The 18,508-nt window shown below is 46.2% G+C and overlaps 2 protein-coding genes across 2 annotated transcripts in view; both read right to left on the minus strand.

Moving 5' to 3' along the window:
* hoxb3a (homeobox B3a) overlaps positions 1–15,706 on the minus strand; it is an 85,183-nt gene extending 69,477 nt beyond the window's left edge. The window contains exon 1 of the mRNA XM_037476150.2: positions 15,582–15,706. The gene's annotated coding sequence lies outside the window, so the exon portion shown is untranslated. The remainder of the gene's footprint in view (positions 1–15,581) is intronic.
* On the minus strand, positions 4,229–7,756 carry hoxb6a (homeobox B6a). The gene is made up of 2 exons (XM_037476203.2): positions 6,926–7,756; positions 4,229–5,453 (listed from the first exon to the last, which is right to left on the minus strand). Exons 1-2 carry the CDS (start codon positions 7,473–7,475, stop codon positions 5,173–5,175), a joined length of 831 nt encoding a protein of 276 aa, XP_037332100.2. The 5' UTR covers positions 7,476–7,756; the 3' UTR covers positions 4,229–5,172.
* Positions 15,707–18,508: the final 2,802 nt, after the last annotated feature.

An 18,508-nucleotide genomic window follows, 5' to 3' on the forward strand; every position in this document is an offset into this window, starting at 1 on the left:
TTATTCAAGATGGCCAAGATTTTAGCAGGGTCCCTTCGATCAGCACTCGAGCAGAACTTAATTTCTTCCTTTGCCTCTCCTTCCAAGTGATCGAAGATGAAAAGAGCCTGTTCAGCAGCAGCTAAGTGTCGAGCACGCATGCACGCCTCCACTTCCTCGACCCATTCAGTTATTCCCAAACCTGTCCTACCATTAAACATTGGACACCTGCGGTCCCTCGGAATGACCACTAACCGCTCCGTTACAGTGGGGGCAAGGGGTGGGGTCCCGCTGCCGGAAGCCGTCGAACCGGATGCACTGCCACCGGGGTCTGAAGAAGCAGCGCACTCCCGACGGAGTCGCCCGTTGTCCGCCTGAAGCTGCAACACAAGTTCTTTTAGCTGCTGTACCTCCTCTTCCATGACAGCGGAGGAAGTTGAACCAAAAGCCCCACAGAGATGAGAATTATGGAATGTAAGGTCCCAACACCACTGAAACTGTTCTTGATCACAAACACAACACAATAATTAAACCGCTTGAACAACAAAACAAATTTATATATACATACATCTATGGTCTCTGCCCCTTTAATGTTTTGATTGATCCTGCCAGCAACGCCACATGTGGCAATACGAGCGCCCTATGACACTCCAGGAAGAATAATCTCCAGCAACGCCACTTGGGATAAGCCCAAGACCACTCTTATTAAGGCACGCAGAGCCGTTCACCAAATCAGGGGTCAGAGACCATAAGATAATTATAAAAATATAGTTTTATTTGTTTAATACTCTTTTTAAAATGGCAATATGCTCTGCGATAGGGCGTTTGAGGACTATAAAGAAAACAATAAACAATTCAAATCAATAAACCAGCATGCATGATAAAGATGTAAACAAATTCAAATCAAACAATTCAAATCCATAAACCAGCATGCATAATAAAGAAAACAAATTCAAATCAAACAATTCAAATCCATAAACCAGCATGCATAAAGAAAATGCAAACAAAAAAAAGAAAAAAAACCAACATATAATGTGTCCAACAGTTCACCCAATAGAGAGCCACATTTGTACTGTTCTTCCGAAAGGTTTTTAACCGGTATCAAGAACAGTCTCAGTGAGGGGGGGGAGAGAGCGCGCCGGGGAGGATTGGCCCATTAATTGGTCGCGGCACCAGGATAGCACCACAACAGCATGTCCAAGGCTGCAGCCCGGTCCAGCTATGCTGTGAAACACAGCATTAGAACAAGACCGTAATTAATGTACAGCAAACAGGCAGACACAGCGACTTACCAAATTATAGGTCACGCTGCCCACAGACCCCGGCGGCAGCACCCACCTCGCACACACTCACAGACGGCGGCCCACACTATAACAATTAAGACCATTTAGATTTTTATAATGACGCCCAAATGTGTTGAAAAAAAGGGAGGCGTGCATCGTACCGAGACACCGAACACCAGCAGTCCAGGCATTCATCCACCCACGTGGGGACATCCATGACCCAGACAGGGTCACTATATGGAAGGATGCACATTAGTGCCGCATACACGGCGACACAGGAGACTAAAAAGGCACAAAAGATGGAAAAATTTCCCTTACCACACCACAGCAGAATGTTGACCTAGGGCAGCGGCCAAAACATAAAGCGCGCCTCCCGGACAGTCTCCACAGACACCCAGCAGGAGAAGACCACAGGACGAGTCCACACACACCAGAGGCTTAAGTAATATCCCTGCCTCTCCCAATCAATCACAATTAGCCCCAGGTGTGCTGGTCCACCCCTGTGTGCAGGAAAGAGGGAGGGGAAAACCCTCATCCGGTCACACATACACACGGGCTTGAACATGCGACACATGAAGAGTTCCAGATTGTATGTGTGTCTGTGTAAAACGATACAGAGGAGCGAACTTCTACGGGGGGGGGGGGGGGGGGGGGGGGTGCGCGTGCATGCATAATCTTGTGCATGTGTGCATAGATTCCCGGCCACATTCAAGTCACTCGGGCGCCGTGCAAATATTCCTAAACAACCGAGGCACAACAAATAGACGAGACGGCATACAAATGGACAACACATAAATTACATTTATCTTTTTACTCAGTAAGACTCCAGAGTGTTAAACGTGCCGGAACGGTGAGGAGAAGGAGGCGTGATCCGGTTTTCACACACTTGAGAACACACTCGCCTCGTATATAGATTTGCAAATATACTTAAAATTTGAATCGGAAAACAACTCGCTGACTACTTCGGTCCAGAATAAATTCCAAAGGCAAGAAGGGTGCACGGGTTATCAAGAGTATTACTGTCCCCTTCTTCTGCATAGAAATACACACATTAACAAACCAACAGAATATTGAGCTGTTGCGCTGGATTTTACTTTTCTATTTTTCTGCCACTGCTGCGTTTGTCGGTGTGGTTTTGTGAGGTCGCTCAGGATTCTGGGTTTGAGTTGTTTTTGGACCGGGTCTTCCAGCTGGAGCCTTAAGTGTCTGCCTCTGCTCACATTGTTCATGGACAGAATCGCCCTCTGAATGTCACACATGTGTGAAACGTACTAAAAGAAAGTACGTTTTGAATCCGTTATAAAACTGATACTTATGATGAAGTTTACCTTTAAGTCTATCGCGATATTACAACCACGGGTCTGTTTTGTGGTTTTAATTATTATTATTCTATTTTTGTATTGTTACTAATTGTTCACTGAAACCTATGCTTCCATATGGTGTTGTGTACAACTAACCAGGCTTTTATTGGTACTTATTACGTCTCAATATAGTCTGGAAAACACGTGTTCGGTGATGTGGAAGTATAGAGGCGTACAACCTATTATTAATGGAGATAATTAAAAAATTGGGTCCAATGTGAAAATTCTCCCAAATGGGATTTTTATCTAATTTCGAAGCAATTGTGTCTACCAGTGGCGGCTGGTCCATAGAGGGCAATGGGGCTTGGCCCCACCATGAGCGATTACATTAAAAATACATTTTTACGTATAGTCAATGTTTGTGTTTTTGTGTTTTTGAAACGTGGATTTTATACCAGGTGATATTTGTAAATTAAGATATCTGCGCAAAATATATGCTTTCCTGCACTTCCTCCGCTCCGCTCGTCTCAGCTGGACTCGGGCGGGTTGAAGAAGCAGTTAGCCAATCACTGATGAAGTTAATGGGTGACATTATAATTTTAGCATTATGAAATACATCGAGATTTGGGATTGAACCTTCGCAGCACGCGCTCTGGTCACGGCGAGTCTCCGACGTGCCGTTTAACAACATAACAAGAGTGACCAAGATAGTGTCCTTCCAAGAAGACCCGACTTGAAGAACTTTGCCCGAGAAACTATAGGTACAACAGCTGGACCCAGATCAGCCAGACCTCACAATCAGAAAACAGACCGGCGTGAAAAGGAAGAAGCACATTAGAGCTTCTGTCTTATACACCTGGGATGTTTGGCAAGCTAGTTAGCTACATGCTAACGCCATATATTCGCTCACCACGTCGCTGTGTTAAGTTTAACATCGCGACGCACACAGGACTACAGGCCAAACAACCAGGACGTGAATAAAAACAGGGACATTTTCACAAGTTTCGAGTTGGTCTTTCCTCAACACACTGAACGGGTGTTTCCCCAACAAACATCTCAATACATACATTTACATGTTCTATTAGAGCTATATGAATATATTTATATTGTAATATATGTATCCTTATATTTATTACATGATATGTATATGTATTATTTATAATTGTTCAGATATATTAGTTATTATATTCAATTGAATACTGTTCTATATGTATATATACTGGATTATTTGCATAAGATGTTTCATGAATCAGATGCCTTAATATCATTAATTTGTCAACAATGAAATTCAACCGCACGAGACCTTATACGAAATAAATATGGGTTTATGCTGAAGCCCAGCCTCTGCTCTGCGCAGAGATGGAACCCGCGCGCAGGTCACTCAAGGGACAAGTAGAGTTCAAAAGGTCGCAAGGACATGGTCCACTTTGTCTGGCTGAAAGTGTGTGTTTATGTGTGCGTGCGTGTCTGGTCGCTCGCCTTGAGGACAGGTCAACTTTCTCTCCCCGGGTCTGTTCATCAATTAGCTCGCGGAGCTTGTCCCTTCTCCATCCGGACAACCGCGCGCGATACTGGGCCAACCCGCCTGCCCCCTTGGGTCCGGCCCCGATTCAAGTAAAAGACTCTACAAAGGTTTATGATTCTTCGAGCGCGCGAGCAAGCAGTGCACTAACTCATCGAATAAAACCGTCTCCACTCCACTGATCGGTTTGGACGCCGAGCTATTCGTCCCCGTTTTAGTCAATCAATAAGACGAATCTCTCCCAATACATACTTTACGTTTTATTGAACATGTCTCATAGGTAGAATACGCAATAACTTGACAAAACACTAACATAAACAAGGTAAAAATCCATAAAATATACACTTTCCTGAAGTTTTTTTTTAGGTAGTCTGGAGAATAACATCAGTAGGATAACACCCCCCCCCCCCTCAACACTGGAAAACCCCTGGAAAGATTAAATTACCCCTGACCCCTGACCCCAACACTACATTATTTTCACCGTGCAAGATGATTGCTTGTTTCTGTACATAAATATGAACACATGACATACACTTCTCCAATAGCTCGTTCTCCTCCACATCGGTACGTTACCGCGTCTGCGCGTTTTACCGCAAGTAAGATTCAACACGTCAAATTATAATCTGTGGATTCCTAAATCTTCCAAAAGCAAGTGCTTGGTGGAGAGGGATTACATTTTGAGTACAATGAAATGGGAGCACATTCAAAAGTTTTCTCTTGGACGAACAGTAAACGGAGTCATTTTGTCCCCATTTGGGTGCCGAGTTATGTGTTTACTGTGTGTTCAAACACTCTTCGGGAGCCCACTGCTCTGGTTTTTACGTTATTTTCTCCCATTTCTAATTTGTATCGGTCCTCTCTGAGATTTAATTCCGAAGTTCAGACCACAGATATAAAAAAAAAAAGTAATCATCGTTTCCGCCTGCTGAGGTAAAAAAATAAAATAGAAATAATTATAGTATCATGTAGGCTACTTTTATTTCTCCCAGAGTTTGCACTTCAGACACGCGTCTGGACGAAAGGGGAAGGGATCAACATGTCTTTTCCTTCCATCTTCCTCTCTTCTCAGTCTTTGCGTTCTCCACCTTCACTCCGGCCGTTTCTCCTCTTCCTCTGCGCCGTTCACCGTTGAGGAAGAGGATGACGACGATGAGGAGGAGTTGATCAGTTTATTTTCTTTCTTCCACTTCATCCGCCGGTTCTGGAACCAGATCTTGATCTGCCGCTCCGTGAGGCAGAGCGCGTGCGCGATCTCGATGCGTCGCCGCCGCGTGAGGTACCGGTTGAAGTGGAACTCCTTCTCCAGCTCCAGCGTCTGGTAGCGCGTGTACGTCTGCCGCCCGCGCCTCCCGGGGCTGCCGAAGGTCCCTGCGACGGATGGAGGAAAGAGAGTTACATTTTAACGGTTTGAAAAAAACGAAAAGTTGTATAGTGAGAGAGGGACACTTGGTGCGTCTTTTTTTCCTTCTGCACATGGCATTTGGAAGAGTTCAATCCATCGAGTTTCAGAATAATCCCACATCTCTGCAGTATGAAAACAACATAAAGGGACAAGCTAAAGGGAATCGTGTTTTTGGATTCATTCATGGAACCAAACAAAAACGCCGTAAAACGAATTCAAATAACAACCCTACTTTTTGAACTTTACGTTTGACTTTTCTGCGGGTGAAAGCGGCATTCATCATAACATACATATACTCATGAATAACTATGCATTTGTATTTAAATTCTAATAATGTTAAAGGGTGCAAAGAGGATTTTCAGTGGCTACCCCCCAGAGAGAATCCTCTTCTCCGGCTCCTGCCTGTGATCCGCACTAACAGTCTCTTGGTCCCCGGTGGTAAACAAAACGCCATCGTGTCAGTTTAACAGCTTCACTTTCTCTATTGATCGGACTAGCAGGGCACGGGGGGGGGGGGGGCAACTACACGCTGCGCAAGGCGAATAGCTGTCTAAATATCCATGAATTAATACAAAAATTAAAAATCGGATCGGAAGTAGCAGCGAGGGTTTTTGTGCTCTCTTTCTTATTTTTAATTACTAATGTATTTTTTTAAAGCCTCATCTGTCGAAAATCCAACATTACTCTGCCATTTCGCTCTCAACAGGCCCGCTTTTCTCTTTTTTTTCCATAAAAAACACCCGGCTTCAGATGACGGTGGCCCAAAGCCGTCATGTGTCACACGTGCGGTTTAATTCACGTGGTTCAATATCTCACCTGTTTGGTTACCAATAAACAGTACAGGCTCCATGTGAGGTAACAGAAGGGAAGTTGACATGCAAAACACCAGCAGGAGCTTCCTTTATCAGGAGAGGGATACAGACAGTTTAATAATGGAAACATATAATAACAGATTGTTGTTACGTAACCTTTTTTTGTCCTACTCTATAACGCAGTGGAGCTGTTTGGTCATTATCATACAACAAATGCCTCGTAGAGTGGCCAAGCCAAAAGAACGGATAAGATTGCATGCTTTTGGTTTCATGTCTGTCTGTTCATCTTTCTATCTCTTGCTTGTTTTCATCCACAAAGCTCCTTGACAGGCGTTTCCTCTACAACCCGCCCCCCCCCCCCCCTCCCCGACCCCCCCATTCTCGGTCAGCGGGTCACATACAAACCACCCTGGTTTATGACGGACAATAAAATACCGACGACACCAGTGACAGACAGGTGCGACAAACGGGGCTCATAATGCCGCTGTTGGAAGAGAGTGGGAGACCCGCGGAGGAGCTTCACAGAGGAAGCCGTCGTCGACTCTATGACGAGTGATGGAGGGGGGGGGGGGGGTTCATGAAATATTCACGAAACAAGTGTGGCGAAAAAGGAAGAAGACACTCACCGTTGCAGGAGTTCATCCGCTGCATCCACGGATAAATAGGGGCTGACGACGGTAGCTTGTCGTCCATCGTTTCGCCGAACATCCCTTTCCCACCGAGCCCCGCGCACTCCACTTTACGGTGCATGCCCTCCTGGCTCATGGCGAGCTGATGCTCCTCCAGGGTGCACGCGTGCTCCTTGTCCCGGTAAAAGCTTGTTGCCGCCGCAGCTGCCGCTGCCGCCGCCGCCGCCGCGTAGTCGCAAGCGCCGGCTCCGACGACCCCTTGAGCCCCCCGGTGCCCGCCGTATGCTCCGTTCGCCGCCTGCTGGTAGTACGAGGGCGTCGGGTACGGTTTCTCCGGGTGAACGCCGCCGCCGCCGCCGCTCGCGCCGTACGCGGTGGCGGCGGCGGTTACGGCTGCAGCCCCCGAGTAGTGCCGGAGTGGGTGGTCGGCGGCGTATCCCGACGAGTAAAGCGGGATCTGACCCAGGAACGACTCTGCCGACTGCGCGCCGGTGCCCGTTCCCGGTAGCGTTACCGGGAAAGTGGAGTTGACAAAATAGGAACTCATCGGGAGAAAGTAAGACGGAAGAAGAAGAAGAAGGAGGAGGAGGAGGAGAAGAGAGAGGAGAGGAGAAGAAGAGGAGAGGGGAGGACAGGAGAACACGGAACAAACACAACAACAACGATAACGCAATGATGAAGAAGAAGAAGGAGGAGGAGGAGGAGGAGGAGTAGAAGAGGCTAACGGCTAACGGCTTTCCCTCCCGTTCTCCTTCCTCTGCCTTCCCCTGCCTGCACTTTATGATTTGTTGTGTTTTATAGCCGACCGTCCGACGGGCTGCTGCTATCACTTAGTTTATCGCAGATCGGGAGGAGTGGGGTGAGGAGGGTGAGGGCGAGGGAGGGGGGGGGGGGTCTAGGTGGCTGAGTGCCAGTTTGGGAGAAGGAGAGAGAGCGAGAGAGGGGGGGTCAGTGTGTGTGTGTGTGTGTGTGTGTACGCGCGCGCGTTTGTGCGGGGACGACGAGGAGGGGGGAGGAGGGCTGTAAAGGAGAGAGGAAAAGAGCAGCTGACCCCAGACTGACCAATGGGAGGATTCCGTGCCTGCCATTCGTTCGCCCATTTTCCTTTCGTTGGAGAGAATAAGTGGTGTGGGGACCATCATCTCCTCCTTACTATTCCTCTCCCTCGTTCGCTTTCTAATTCTCATTCCCTTCTTTTTAATCTTCCCCTCCGGTTCCCAGTGAGATTGTGGAATCACACCGGAATCCTCGGTGCGTTAAATTGATTATTTTTTTCTTTCCCCGCGCGTCCGCCTCCGTCTGTTGTAGGACCTATAAAAAAAGAATGGCACGTTCACGCACACCCACGCGCAGCCCTCCCACCGAGGTGACTGCACCACCACCGGAGGCAACCGAACAATAAAACATATTCCCGGGGCTTTGAAGATAATACCGACCGTATTTAAATAATTTTAGCGAGCGTAATTCAAAGCCGAGAGCAACACGCATGAAATCCTGCGTCAGTGTGTGTGTGTGTGGTGTAAGTGCGTGCGTGCGAGTTATCCTCCAACATAATATGTGCTATCCGAGGCTACAATTGAGGGGTGTGTACTTTTGTAATTGGTATATTTTTTTCGGTGGGTGGATTTCAGCGTCCCACTCGGGTCAGAGTGTGCGTGCGTATCTGTGTGTGTGTGTGTGTGTCCTCTGTTCTTCTCATCGCGGTTCTTCTCTGTACTGTGGACGTGCGGAATAATTGATACTTGGAAGGGATTTCTTCTAAATCTGATAACTCGATGTTTTATTGATGGGAGAGAACCCGGATGAGGCCCCACACCGCGTTGGTTCCAAGCTGCGGTGTCTGTTGATGATTAAAACCAAAGTGTCCCAGTTGTGTTCCCCAGGAGCAGGTTGTGGGTTTGATCAGCGCGCGCCATCAATGATTTGTCTTCTTGTGGGACACTGATTGGGGCTGACAGTGTAAAAAGGAGCGGATGACAGAATCCCCCCCCCCCCCCCCCCCCCCCGTTCTCTGGACACTGATTAGAGACATGCGGCTGAAACTCTTTGGATGGGGCCATATACATGTGAAATATATGTATAGAATGATTCTAAAATAGTATACACTACACCCTTAGGAAGGAAAAAAATATAGAGAAAGAGAAAGCAAATAAAAAAAGTCACGAGTATAAAATAAGCTAGCATCAAATCTAAATATAAATTAATCCAAATCATTTGATATTAATTGGTCATTGGAAACAAAATAATTATTTCTAACGTGTTTTAACCACTATCTCACATAATAGGATGCCCTCCAATACAAACTGCGATACGTCACAAACGTGTTATGACATTCTTTTAGCTACTTTCAGTTTCACAGAAGAGTTTTTAAAGAGAAAAGCAGGGCAATAAATAAAAAAATACATACTTAATTGAGCACTATGCTGCTGTAATTTAATCAATCCACCCCAAATATACTTGCGTTTCTACCTTTTTGACACAACGCGTTTAGAAACAAACAACAACAAGCTAAAAGCTGGAGCCGACCTACTTTTCATTCGCACTTATAGACGGAATATGTGTCGCTGAGGTCGTAAAATGACCGCAGCCATAAATAAATCTCTCTCTGTTTCCCCTACAGGCCCTGACTTGTCTACATGGCCCAGCAGCAAACAGTCTCAGTGACAAATAGAGACAAAGACTCTATTTTTACTCTTACTTCACCCTCCCGCCCCATCCATTCCTCCCCTCTCTCTCTCTCTCTCTCTCTTTCTCTTGCTCTCTCTTTTTTTTCAGGGGACACTGTTCAGAGCAGTGAGACAGATAATACGTTTAATCCTCAGCGTTCGCTTCCTGTGAAGGATCACACGCGACAGTTGAGGAGAATATCGGGGAGAATCTCTCTTTTTACCTCTCCGTTTGACCTCTCTCCCTCTCTCTCTCTCCCTCCCTCTCTCGGCGGGCAGGACGCTCCGCTTCCTCCGCTTTGTGGGAACGGGAAGCAGCAGCATTGTGTTTGAGGCTGACTGGGGTTTAATCATTAATGAGCACTAACAGTCGGGCCAGGACAGACATGGCTTCAGCGGGGGCCTACAGGACAGCGATACATTACACCCTCTAAGCCTAGCTCCATTTACACCATTTTCAAGTATATTTCTTTGGTATAACGGAGCGGAGAAACAATTAGAGGCACGGAAGCCTGCAGGTCAAATGGGACTTTCTGTGCAACGAAGTCTGTCAAAAACAAGACGTTGAGGTGATTAGAATAAGAGCATGAATCCTCGAGCAGGTTTCAAGTGCCTTTAAAAACAGTCACCTAATACCTTGAGAATTAATTTGTGGAGACGTTGTGTTGTGGGTTGTTAACAATACGAGTAATGCATGTAGAATACACATGACGTTACGCTTAGACATTTTTTAATTCCGGCAATACAGTTGTTAAACGGGAATAAGGCCCATTGTGTCATATCATTGTCAGCGTGACCTTAATAGTGTACCACGCTCGCCATTATAACGTTTTAACGTGTTCGGTGAGGCCACCAAGGCTTTCGGGAAAACGTTAGCTGCACTCGTGATAACGTGAGGCCTACTGCTTCATTCGGCGGAACTTTAAGGCAACAATGTAAGCTATTTTGTGCCGCCGTGTCATGTGACCCGCTGCCTTCACACATTCATTCCATGGCCGAGCTCACACAATAGAGCGGCTGTAAGGACGGTGGTTGCAGGTGTGCAGCCGACCGTTTGGGACAGAACCAAACGACATCTCACTTTACAGGACCACACAGTACTTTACATTTTGAGGTGAAATGGGATCATTTAAAAAAAAAAAAAGGCAAATTAGCGTCATCAATACTTGTCGTATGTCAAAACTCTGCTAAACCAAAAGCAACAACTCGTGCTACTGTTGCCACTAATAGGACTAAACAGCCGCTCTGAATCTGTCCAAAATTTAAAAAAAAGAAGAATTACGTTTTTCACTGAGAGAAAGTTAACCGAAAGTAAGGGAAAAAGCTACTAATACATCTCACAATAAAATCATTATTATTCTTAGTTTTTAATTGATGAATCTATTTCTTTGACTAATTAGACAAATTATTTAGTGTATAAAGTTCGCCGGTTTAGTTGCATAAAAGGAGCCCTTCCCAAGAGGCGCAGTGGAAACAGTTGCATCTGTAGGAACTCCATGAATCCGAGAAACTTCAGGGATTATCCACAATGAAACCAGAAGGAGTCCGGCGGCTGCTTTATGGCTTAATGGCTTCAGGCGTGTGTGTGAATGTTTGTGTGTGTGTGCGTGTACATGTGTGTGTGTGTGTGTGTGTGTGTGTGTGTGTGTGTGTGTGTGTGTGTGAGAGAGAGAGAGAATTTTATGGCCGTTTATGACTGCTTGTAAAGTCCGAGGAATGGCGACGAACTGAAAAACAGGCCCGAAGCAAACAGCAGATGAACACACACACACACACACACACGCGGTGTGCTGCACACACGGAACGCGCGTTCACATGAACGCACGCGTACGCACGAGCACTGTACAGTTAATCTGCGGTACATTTCAGCCGCGATAAGGTTCAAAGCGACGGCAATTCACTTAGTAAGAAGCGTTGTAAAATATATAACTATGAAATTTAAACAATCACAATTCATTTCATGGACTGACACTATATGTATTTATTTTGTTGTGTTCAAGCAAAGCAGAACGATAGAAAATGTCTTCACTTTGCTGATATAAGATTAGGCATCTAGTTCTAATTTTATATTTTTCCATCGTTGCTAGGGTTATGGTAAAAAATCTAATTTACAAACTCCACATGACGTAAAATGAAAAGATTATCAGACATATATTCATTTGCAGGTAATGGAAGTTTGTTTTTTTAGCAAAATTATACTTTCAGTTGTGGATTCTCTTGCAAAGTTGAAATATATTTTTTAATAGGTTCTACGTTGGCAGCTGGAGTTCTTAACGTTAAGAGAGAAATGATGTATTTTGGTATCATATTTACGGTGTGGTTTCGGTTTATTGTTGTGGAGAGGAAACAGTGTCCATGTGCGTGTTTGTTCGCGAGCGCTGACCAACCTTTCGTTAATACCAAACCGAGCTAAACTGCTTCACTTGTGCTTTTTGGTGTGCGCGTGTGTGTTTCCCAACGCCAGTTGGGCCGGCCGGCCGCGTCCTTCACGGCACCGTGAGCTCGTGCTCCGGGTCAGCTCACCGGACTGTTACGGTGGCCGCAGGCCCCCGAGCCGTGCCCGCGGCCCCGGGGGATGAGTTAAACAATAACGGGCGCGTGCGTGTTACGGGCGCTGCTTATTCGGCTCTAAAAGAAACGTTTGAAAAGTCTGCTAAATAAGGAACACGCGCAGATGCAGGTGCAGATGATCACACACGCGCACACACTCACACACTAATTGTCTGAACACAACATCTTGTTTTACTGTAGTTTTAAATAGGATTTAAAACGGGCTACTGTTTGGATTATTTTCCACATGATTAATGAATGAATGTCTAACGCTCACGCGCTGTGAGCAGAATTTCGGAATCCTCCAATGATATTACCAATGTAACTTATACATTGTGTGAACATTTAAATCGCGCACACATTCCCCCTGTTACTACGCGGTGTGTCTGCGCGTGCGTGTGTGTCGTTGGGCCGGATTAAGGTCGTATGATGCGGGGGGTCATGAATCAAAAGCAACACCTTGGATTATGTCCCCACCAGCCTCCATCCCCCCCCCCCCCACTCCCCACCAGGGTTTTTCAAATGGTCACACGCACACACGCGCACACGCACACTTGGTTACACCGCAGATTTGTAGATATAGTAGCCGGTAAAAGGCGATGAAACCACAAAGCAAGGACGAGTTATTATGGTCTCCTTTGTTGATCGAAACCGCAACCCTGACCAAGAAGAAGAAAAAAGCTTGTTTCCTTGTGCACGGCGTGTGTGTGTATGCTTTTGCGCGTGCTGCACTCACACACACACACTCACACATAGTTGTGAATTTATATTCACATTGTATAGTTGTTAAGTATTTGTATTTCTACATATTGTTTTCGTCAACGTTTCTTAATTCTTCTTGTTTTTCGGTGTTTACGTACGTGTGGTCAGATTCGGAATGTCTCTCCCCGCCTCATTCCCCCAATGAGGCCCAACCGGGTAGAGAAAGAGAGAGGATCGGTGCCTCTGCGCCTACATCAAAGACACGAGAGAAGCCTGACTGTAAAGCGAGACAAACCGTTGATTCGCGCACGCACACGACGGGCAGGGAGCGCGCCCACATGCTTTCGCACCCTTCCCTTTGTCGTGCCTGCTTTGATTCCAAAGAGGACCATAAAAAGTCCATTCAACAGGTCGTCAACACGCGCACGTAGCCAGCAGCACGTCACGCATTCGAAGTGCTACGGGCAGCGTTTTGCAGCGACAGCGAGGGGGCACCGTGCGTGAGAAAAGTCTTTGCCTCGTGTGCGCGTGACCACGAGGGTGAAGGTCTCGGGTGTTCGGGACCATTCGGTACTGTGGGCAACGGGACGCTAGATGGCAGCAGAGCGTCTTGCAGGCACGCGCCGCATCTGCAGCGTGGACTTACGGACTATAACGAGTTTTCTTCTCCCCATCATTAGTTACGCACATTTTATTTCAACTGTGCCCATTCAAAACAAGAAGCAAGTCAATTTGTACCTAAAATATCAATACACGAGTGTATATGACCAACATATTTGGACAAATGCATTTTTACGAAAATGAACTGGTAAAATCTAATGCAGGTAAATCGGAATTAAAACAGCAGCACAACAGAAATAGTTATCAAATAGCTGTAATTTGCACTAGTAACAATAATTACCATTCTGCAGTATAAGAAAGAAAAAAAACAACAACATGACAGTAAAGGGTTGAATTACTGAATATGATGCTCTTGGAGAAAATGTTGGTTCATATTTAACACAATACATCCATTTAAGGCAAAATCTGTGTCCTAGTCGAGCGGCTTTTGGTTCATTTTCCTGCCTTTCTTTAAAATACAAGTTGCAGATAAGTTTGTGCTGCGCCAAGGAAAAACGTTATGCACATGACGCACATTTCTTAACCAATACTTGATTGGCTATTTTATGCATTAAATGTTAAGAGAAAATGTCACGATTGAGAGTTTTTTTAGATTTTCTGATGATATGTTTTCACCCTGAATTAATTATGAGTAAAATACTAAACACTTTTCTGAGATGTTTTAGGCCACATAAATACACAGTACTTCCTTTATAACGGTTGATAACTTTTAATTAAGTTGTTCAGAGACGTGCAGAAGCGCCTCTGTTGTGAAGTGAAATCACCCGTTTGAGGTGTCTTTGACATTCAATGAATACAGTGGCAACGCATTTGTATAACTGTATATTATGGATGCCTTTGTAGAAAAAATGAAAGAGGTAAAAGATTGGAAATGCCTCACTTTGTGTACTTCCCATGGCACGAAACAACTGTGCGCCGCTTTTCACATTGGAACAAACCGCAGCTTGTTAAAAATCCCGAAATGTGCCGTTTTCCTAAACATAACTTTCCTAGAACGTTTAATATTAAAAGGCTCGTATGAGCAATATTGCACTTTCAATAATTATAAATAGATATTTAATAATAATTTAAATTCTCATTACCAACATTGTAATATAATGAATTATACAATAAATATATAAATGATACAATAAAAGGGTTAAATCCTGGAGGATGGCGTCATTAGAAAAAGTAATTAAGCAAATATAAATGTATCCAAAGAGTGAGAAATGATTTACATATATTTCAGATGTATGCGCCTGCTAGTGTAGATGGGACAGGAGGGCCGGAGGGGGGGGGGGGGGGGGTTAAGGAATTCCCCGCAAATATCAAACACTTCTGAAGGTGTTTGATATTTGAGACAGCAACAAATTGAAGACCAAAGACAACACAGACAGAGCGACTGACCTGCAGATGTGTTTATGAGTGTGGGTGGAGGTGGTGGAGGGGCTTGTTAGGTGTAGACCAAAAAACAAAGAAGAAAATAACGCCCTCCATCCGCAGGGAGGAAATTAGAGAGGAAACAAAGTCATAAAAGTGGGCTGAACAAACCGAGAAAAAAAACATTCCTGTGTCTGTGAACACACACACTCTCACACACACACACTCTCACACACACACACTGTCTGTCAACCATCGGAAACCTGGAAGCTCTTCCACTGAAATCTGGAAGTAATGCAATTCGAACTGTTGCACCAGTAGCACGAACACATGTATTTACAGGAACTATAATGAATGCCGATGGATGCATGTTAAGGACCCGGATACGCAGGCACTCGCTCCCTTTCAAAATAGGTATTGAAAAAAAAAAGACTAAACAAATCCAGCACACCTGCCCTTTCACAAAAGCCTCCGCCTCCGACACAACACCTTCTTCGGGGCTTTAAGCAACAACAAGAAAAAGCAAGACAGCCACTAATCTTCCGGATCCCAAACCAGCCGAGGTGTGGAGGGTGCTTCCCTCACCGCAGAGACCAGAAGGTTCTCTCATCTGGGATGGACATGTGCGTGTCGTCCACGAGCAAACTAGAAGCAGCGGAACAACCCACTGCGGCTTTAACTTGGTTTACTAGTTCAACAATGCGCGCACAAAGAGGCGAGCTGCCAAGAGAGGAACGTGCACGGCCGGCTCTTACCGTTTGTTGATCATCCGTCACGAGCCCCCACGCACCCGCGGCTCACTTCTCGGGCGTCTCGCGCGCAGGCAGCCGGGGCGCCCGGAATGACACGAGACAGCCGTACACCGCGTGCACACCGGATGGATGGAGGATAATTGGATGGTGGGGATGGCGGCGTGCGGGGGTGAGGTGTAGAAGGACAAGGCATCGGAGGGAGGGGTGGGCTTGCGGGGTCCCCCCCCCCCCCCCCACACACACACACACCCTCCCCGATGTCACCCTGTTGTCAAAATACTGCTGTCATCTTCATCACCTCCCGTAGCCTATTACCATCCTCCTCTTCGCGGTGACAAGTGAGAAATCATATCAAAATTCCAATTAGGAATAAATAATAATGAGTTCATCTGGGATATTTCGTTCCGGGTTCGGTGTCGCAGCCCCCCCCCCCGCCCCCCCACCACCCCACCCCCGTTCTTCACCTCATCCCGAGCCCGAGCCCGAGTCCGTCGATTCAGCAGCACGAAAGACCATCCGGGGAGCGCGGAGCCATTCCGGAGGAAGCCAAGGAGGGGGAACGGGGGGGGGTGCAGCTTGTTGTCGGCGTTTCCGCGAGCAGGTTACCTCGGTAGCAACTAGTATCCTCATTCACTGGTCCGTTTTATCCCCGCCGGGCGTTCATTTCCTCCCCGGTTATTCGGGCTCCGCTCGTCCGCCTCGCGAGCACCGGAGCCGGAGCCGGAGCGAGGAGAGGCGGGCTGCTCGGGCCGGAGCGGAGTGCAGCAGCGTTATAGCCACTTGGGAAATCATAAAAAGTTCATGTTCACGTTAGGCGCGTCCACATGACCATCCCGTCGGCCAATCCCCGCGCGCGGCCACTCATAAACTTGTATCACAAAGTTGTAAATTTTCATAAAACAACAAGGAATTTATTGCATTTCTTCATGGAGCCCTGCTAGAGGAGGGCTAGTGCTCTTTTTCTGCCATTCTTTCTGCCGCCATTTTCCTCTGCTTCCTCTTCGTCCTTTTCTTTTTCTTCTTCTTCTTCTGTGTCTTCTTCTCGGCCCTCGTAAGAACAGCTAGCGGCTCTCAAAACACACAGAAAAAATGCAGTATTTTCCCTTTCCCTTAAACTGCCTCTTAAATGCTGGGTTCGGGCATATTCAGGCTGGTTTATTTATTGGACCTGCTGTATGAAGGTTGGTTTGAAACGTGTTTCAAAATGTATTTGACCCACATAATTAAAGAAAAATCTTAAAGTAAAGCTTATAGTAAAAAATACAGGTAGTAAGAAAGATCTTCCCAAATCTGGCGTCGTGGCATAGGAAGAGCGCCGTATTTAATCATCTCCATGATGATTAAATACAGGAGGTAAGGTGACTGGATGAAAGAATCTCCGGTGTGAAGCCACGGCCGTCTCGGTGTCTCCACCACGATTACCAGCTTTCAAAGATGACTCGTTATTAGTTAATCTATTAATGGCAGGCTCCAGGGGGATGTATGCACAATTATGCCCGTGTTGTTTGCTTATTTGTATCTACCAAGGAGGGGGAGCACGATTACAACTAACAAGGGATGTCCATTATGGAGTAGCAGCTACCAGCTGAGCTGGCGGCGTGGGCCGGAAGGAGCCCTGCGTAAAAACGGTTTCGCATTGCGGCAACGCGTCACCGTTTTAACGGCCCTGAGGCCCGGGAGCCACGGGATGCTGTGAGATACGCTATAGACACACACTGCAGGAATTTCGCTGGAAGGTGTTTATGTACACCACAAAATATTGCTTATTTTCTGGTAAATTAATAAGTTAAATATAGAAATATATCTCTGGTTGTAATAACGAAGATGCGATCAACCAACCCCCTCATCGCGAATCTAAAAAAATTGGCTCGACGCATTTTTTTTCTAAAGCATATCAAGTAAAAGTATGAATTCAGGATGAAAGCCAGGATCTGTTTCCGCGCCCAATAATACAAACCACTCCAAACATACGCAGAGGGCTCTTTGTCCAAACGAACTCCTCCAGAAGATCCCCATCCAGTTTCTTATCCAAACCCAGACCTTCAGTGACCCACGCGTGACCCTTTTCCCTCCTGCTTGTGTGGTTTCTAAATGGACACTCGGATCCTCGGCTTCCTCTCTGCTAAATGTTCTGTTAAAAATTAACAAAATCCGCCCAGCAGGAGTCACAAGCAGCTCCTCGTCCTGTTGGTGTCTTTGTCTGTTTGTCGTTTTTATTGGTGTCTGCCGACTTCGTGGACGCAATAAAGACATTAGGTACTGCTAAAACACCCCGTGCGCATACCTACACATTAACACTCAAACCCACGCGCGCGCACACACACACACACACACACACAGACCACCTTCTTCCGGTGCATATGGTGTTTTACGGTCCAAAACCAAAGGAGACCTTATGCCCTTTAGAAACCTCGTGAGACTTAGTGCAGCTGCTTGGCTGTAGGGGTACACCTCAGGTGAAATGCGGGGGGGGGGGGGGGGGGGGACCTGCCCTCTCAAGGGCGTAACCACGCATTCTTTGGAGGGGTCACCCCCACCAATATTGAGAAGATACCAATCTGTCCCGCCCCTAATATACAGCAGAAAATATGTAAAACATATGTTGTCATTTTATTTATTTAAAATGTGAATTCAAATGGCCAATGTAGTCCTCGAAACTCTGTTCTAAATGTGGGAATTTTCATATATAAATATAGAATTGTAGGCAATGCACAACAACAAAAGAAATGATGGGGAAGGGTCTTCATTTGGACCCCCGCCCCCTCCAATGTCGGAACGATGGTTACGCCGTTGTGCCCTCTCCACTGCCCAAGCTGCGCAGTGATATATCAGTGTCATAACAACCTCCTGATGCCAATACACCGCATTTACTGCTTCGGAAGAAAAGTTCCATGAAGACCCAACATAGTGCAGTTGATTTTAAAAAGGTA

The sequence above is a fragment of the Pungitius pungitius genome, chromosome 12 (genome assembly GCF_949316345.1).
Source record: "Pungitius pungitius chromosome 12, fPunPun2.1, whole genome shotgun sequence".
Taxonomy (NCBI): Eukaryota; Metazoa; Chordata; class Actinopteri; order Perciformes; family Gasterosteidae; genus Pungitius; species Pungitius pungitius.

Coding starts and splice junctions, on each gene's coding strand:
- hoxb6a (XM_037476203.2), bottom strand. CDS start 7,475: ATGAGTTCCTATTTTGTCAACTCCACTTTCCCGGTAACGCTACCGGGA. Junction 5,454..6,925: donor GCGGATGAACTCCTGCAACG/GTGAGTGTCTTC, acceptor CATCCGTCGCAG/GGACCTTCGGCAGCCCCGGG.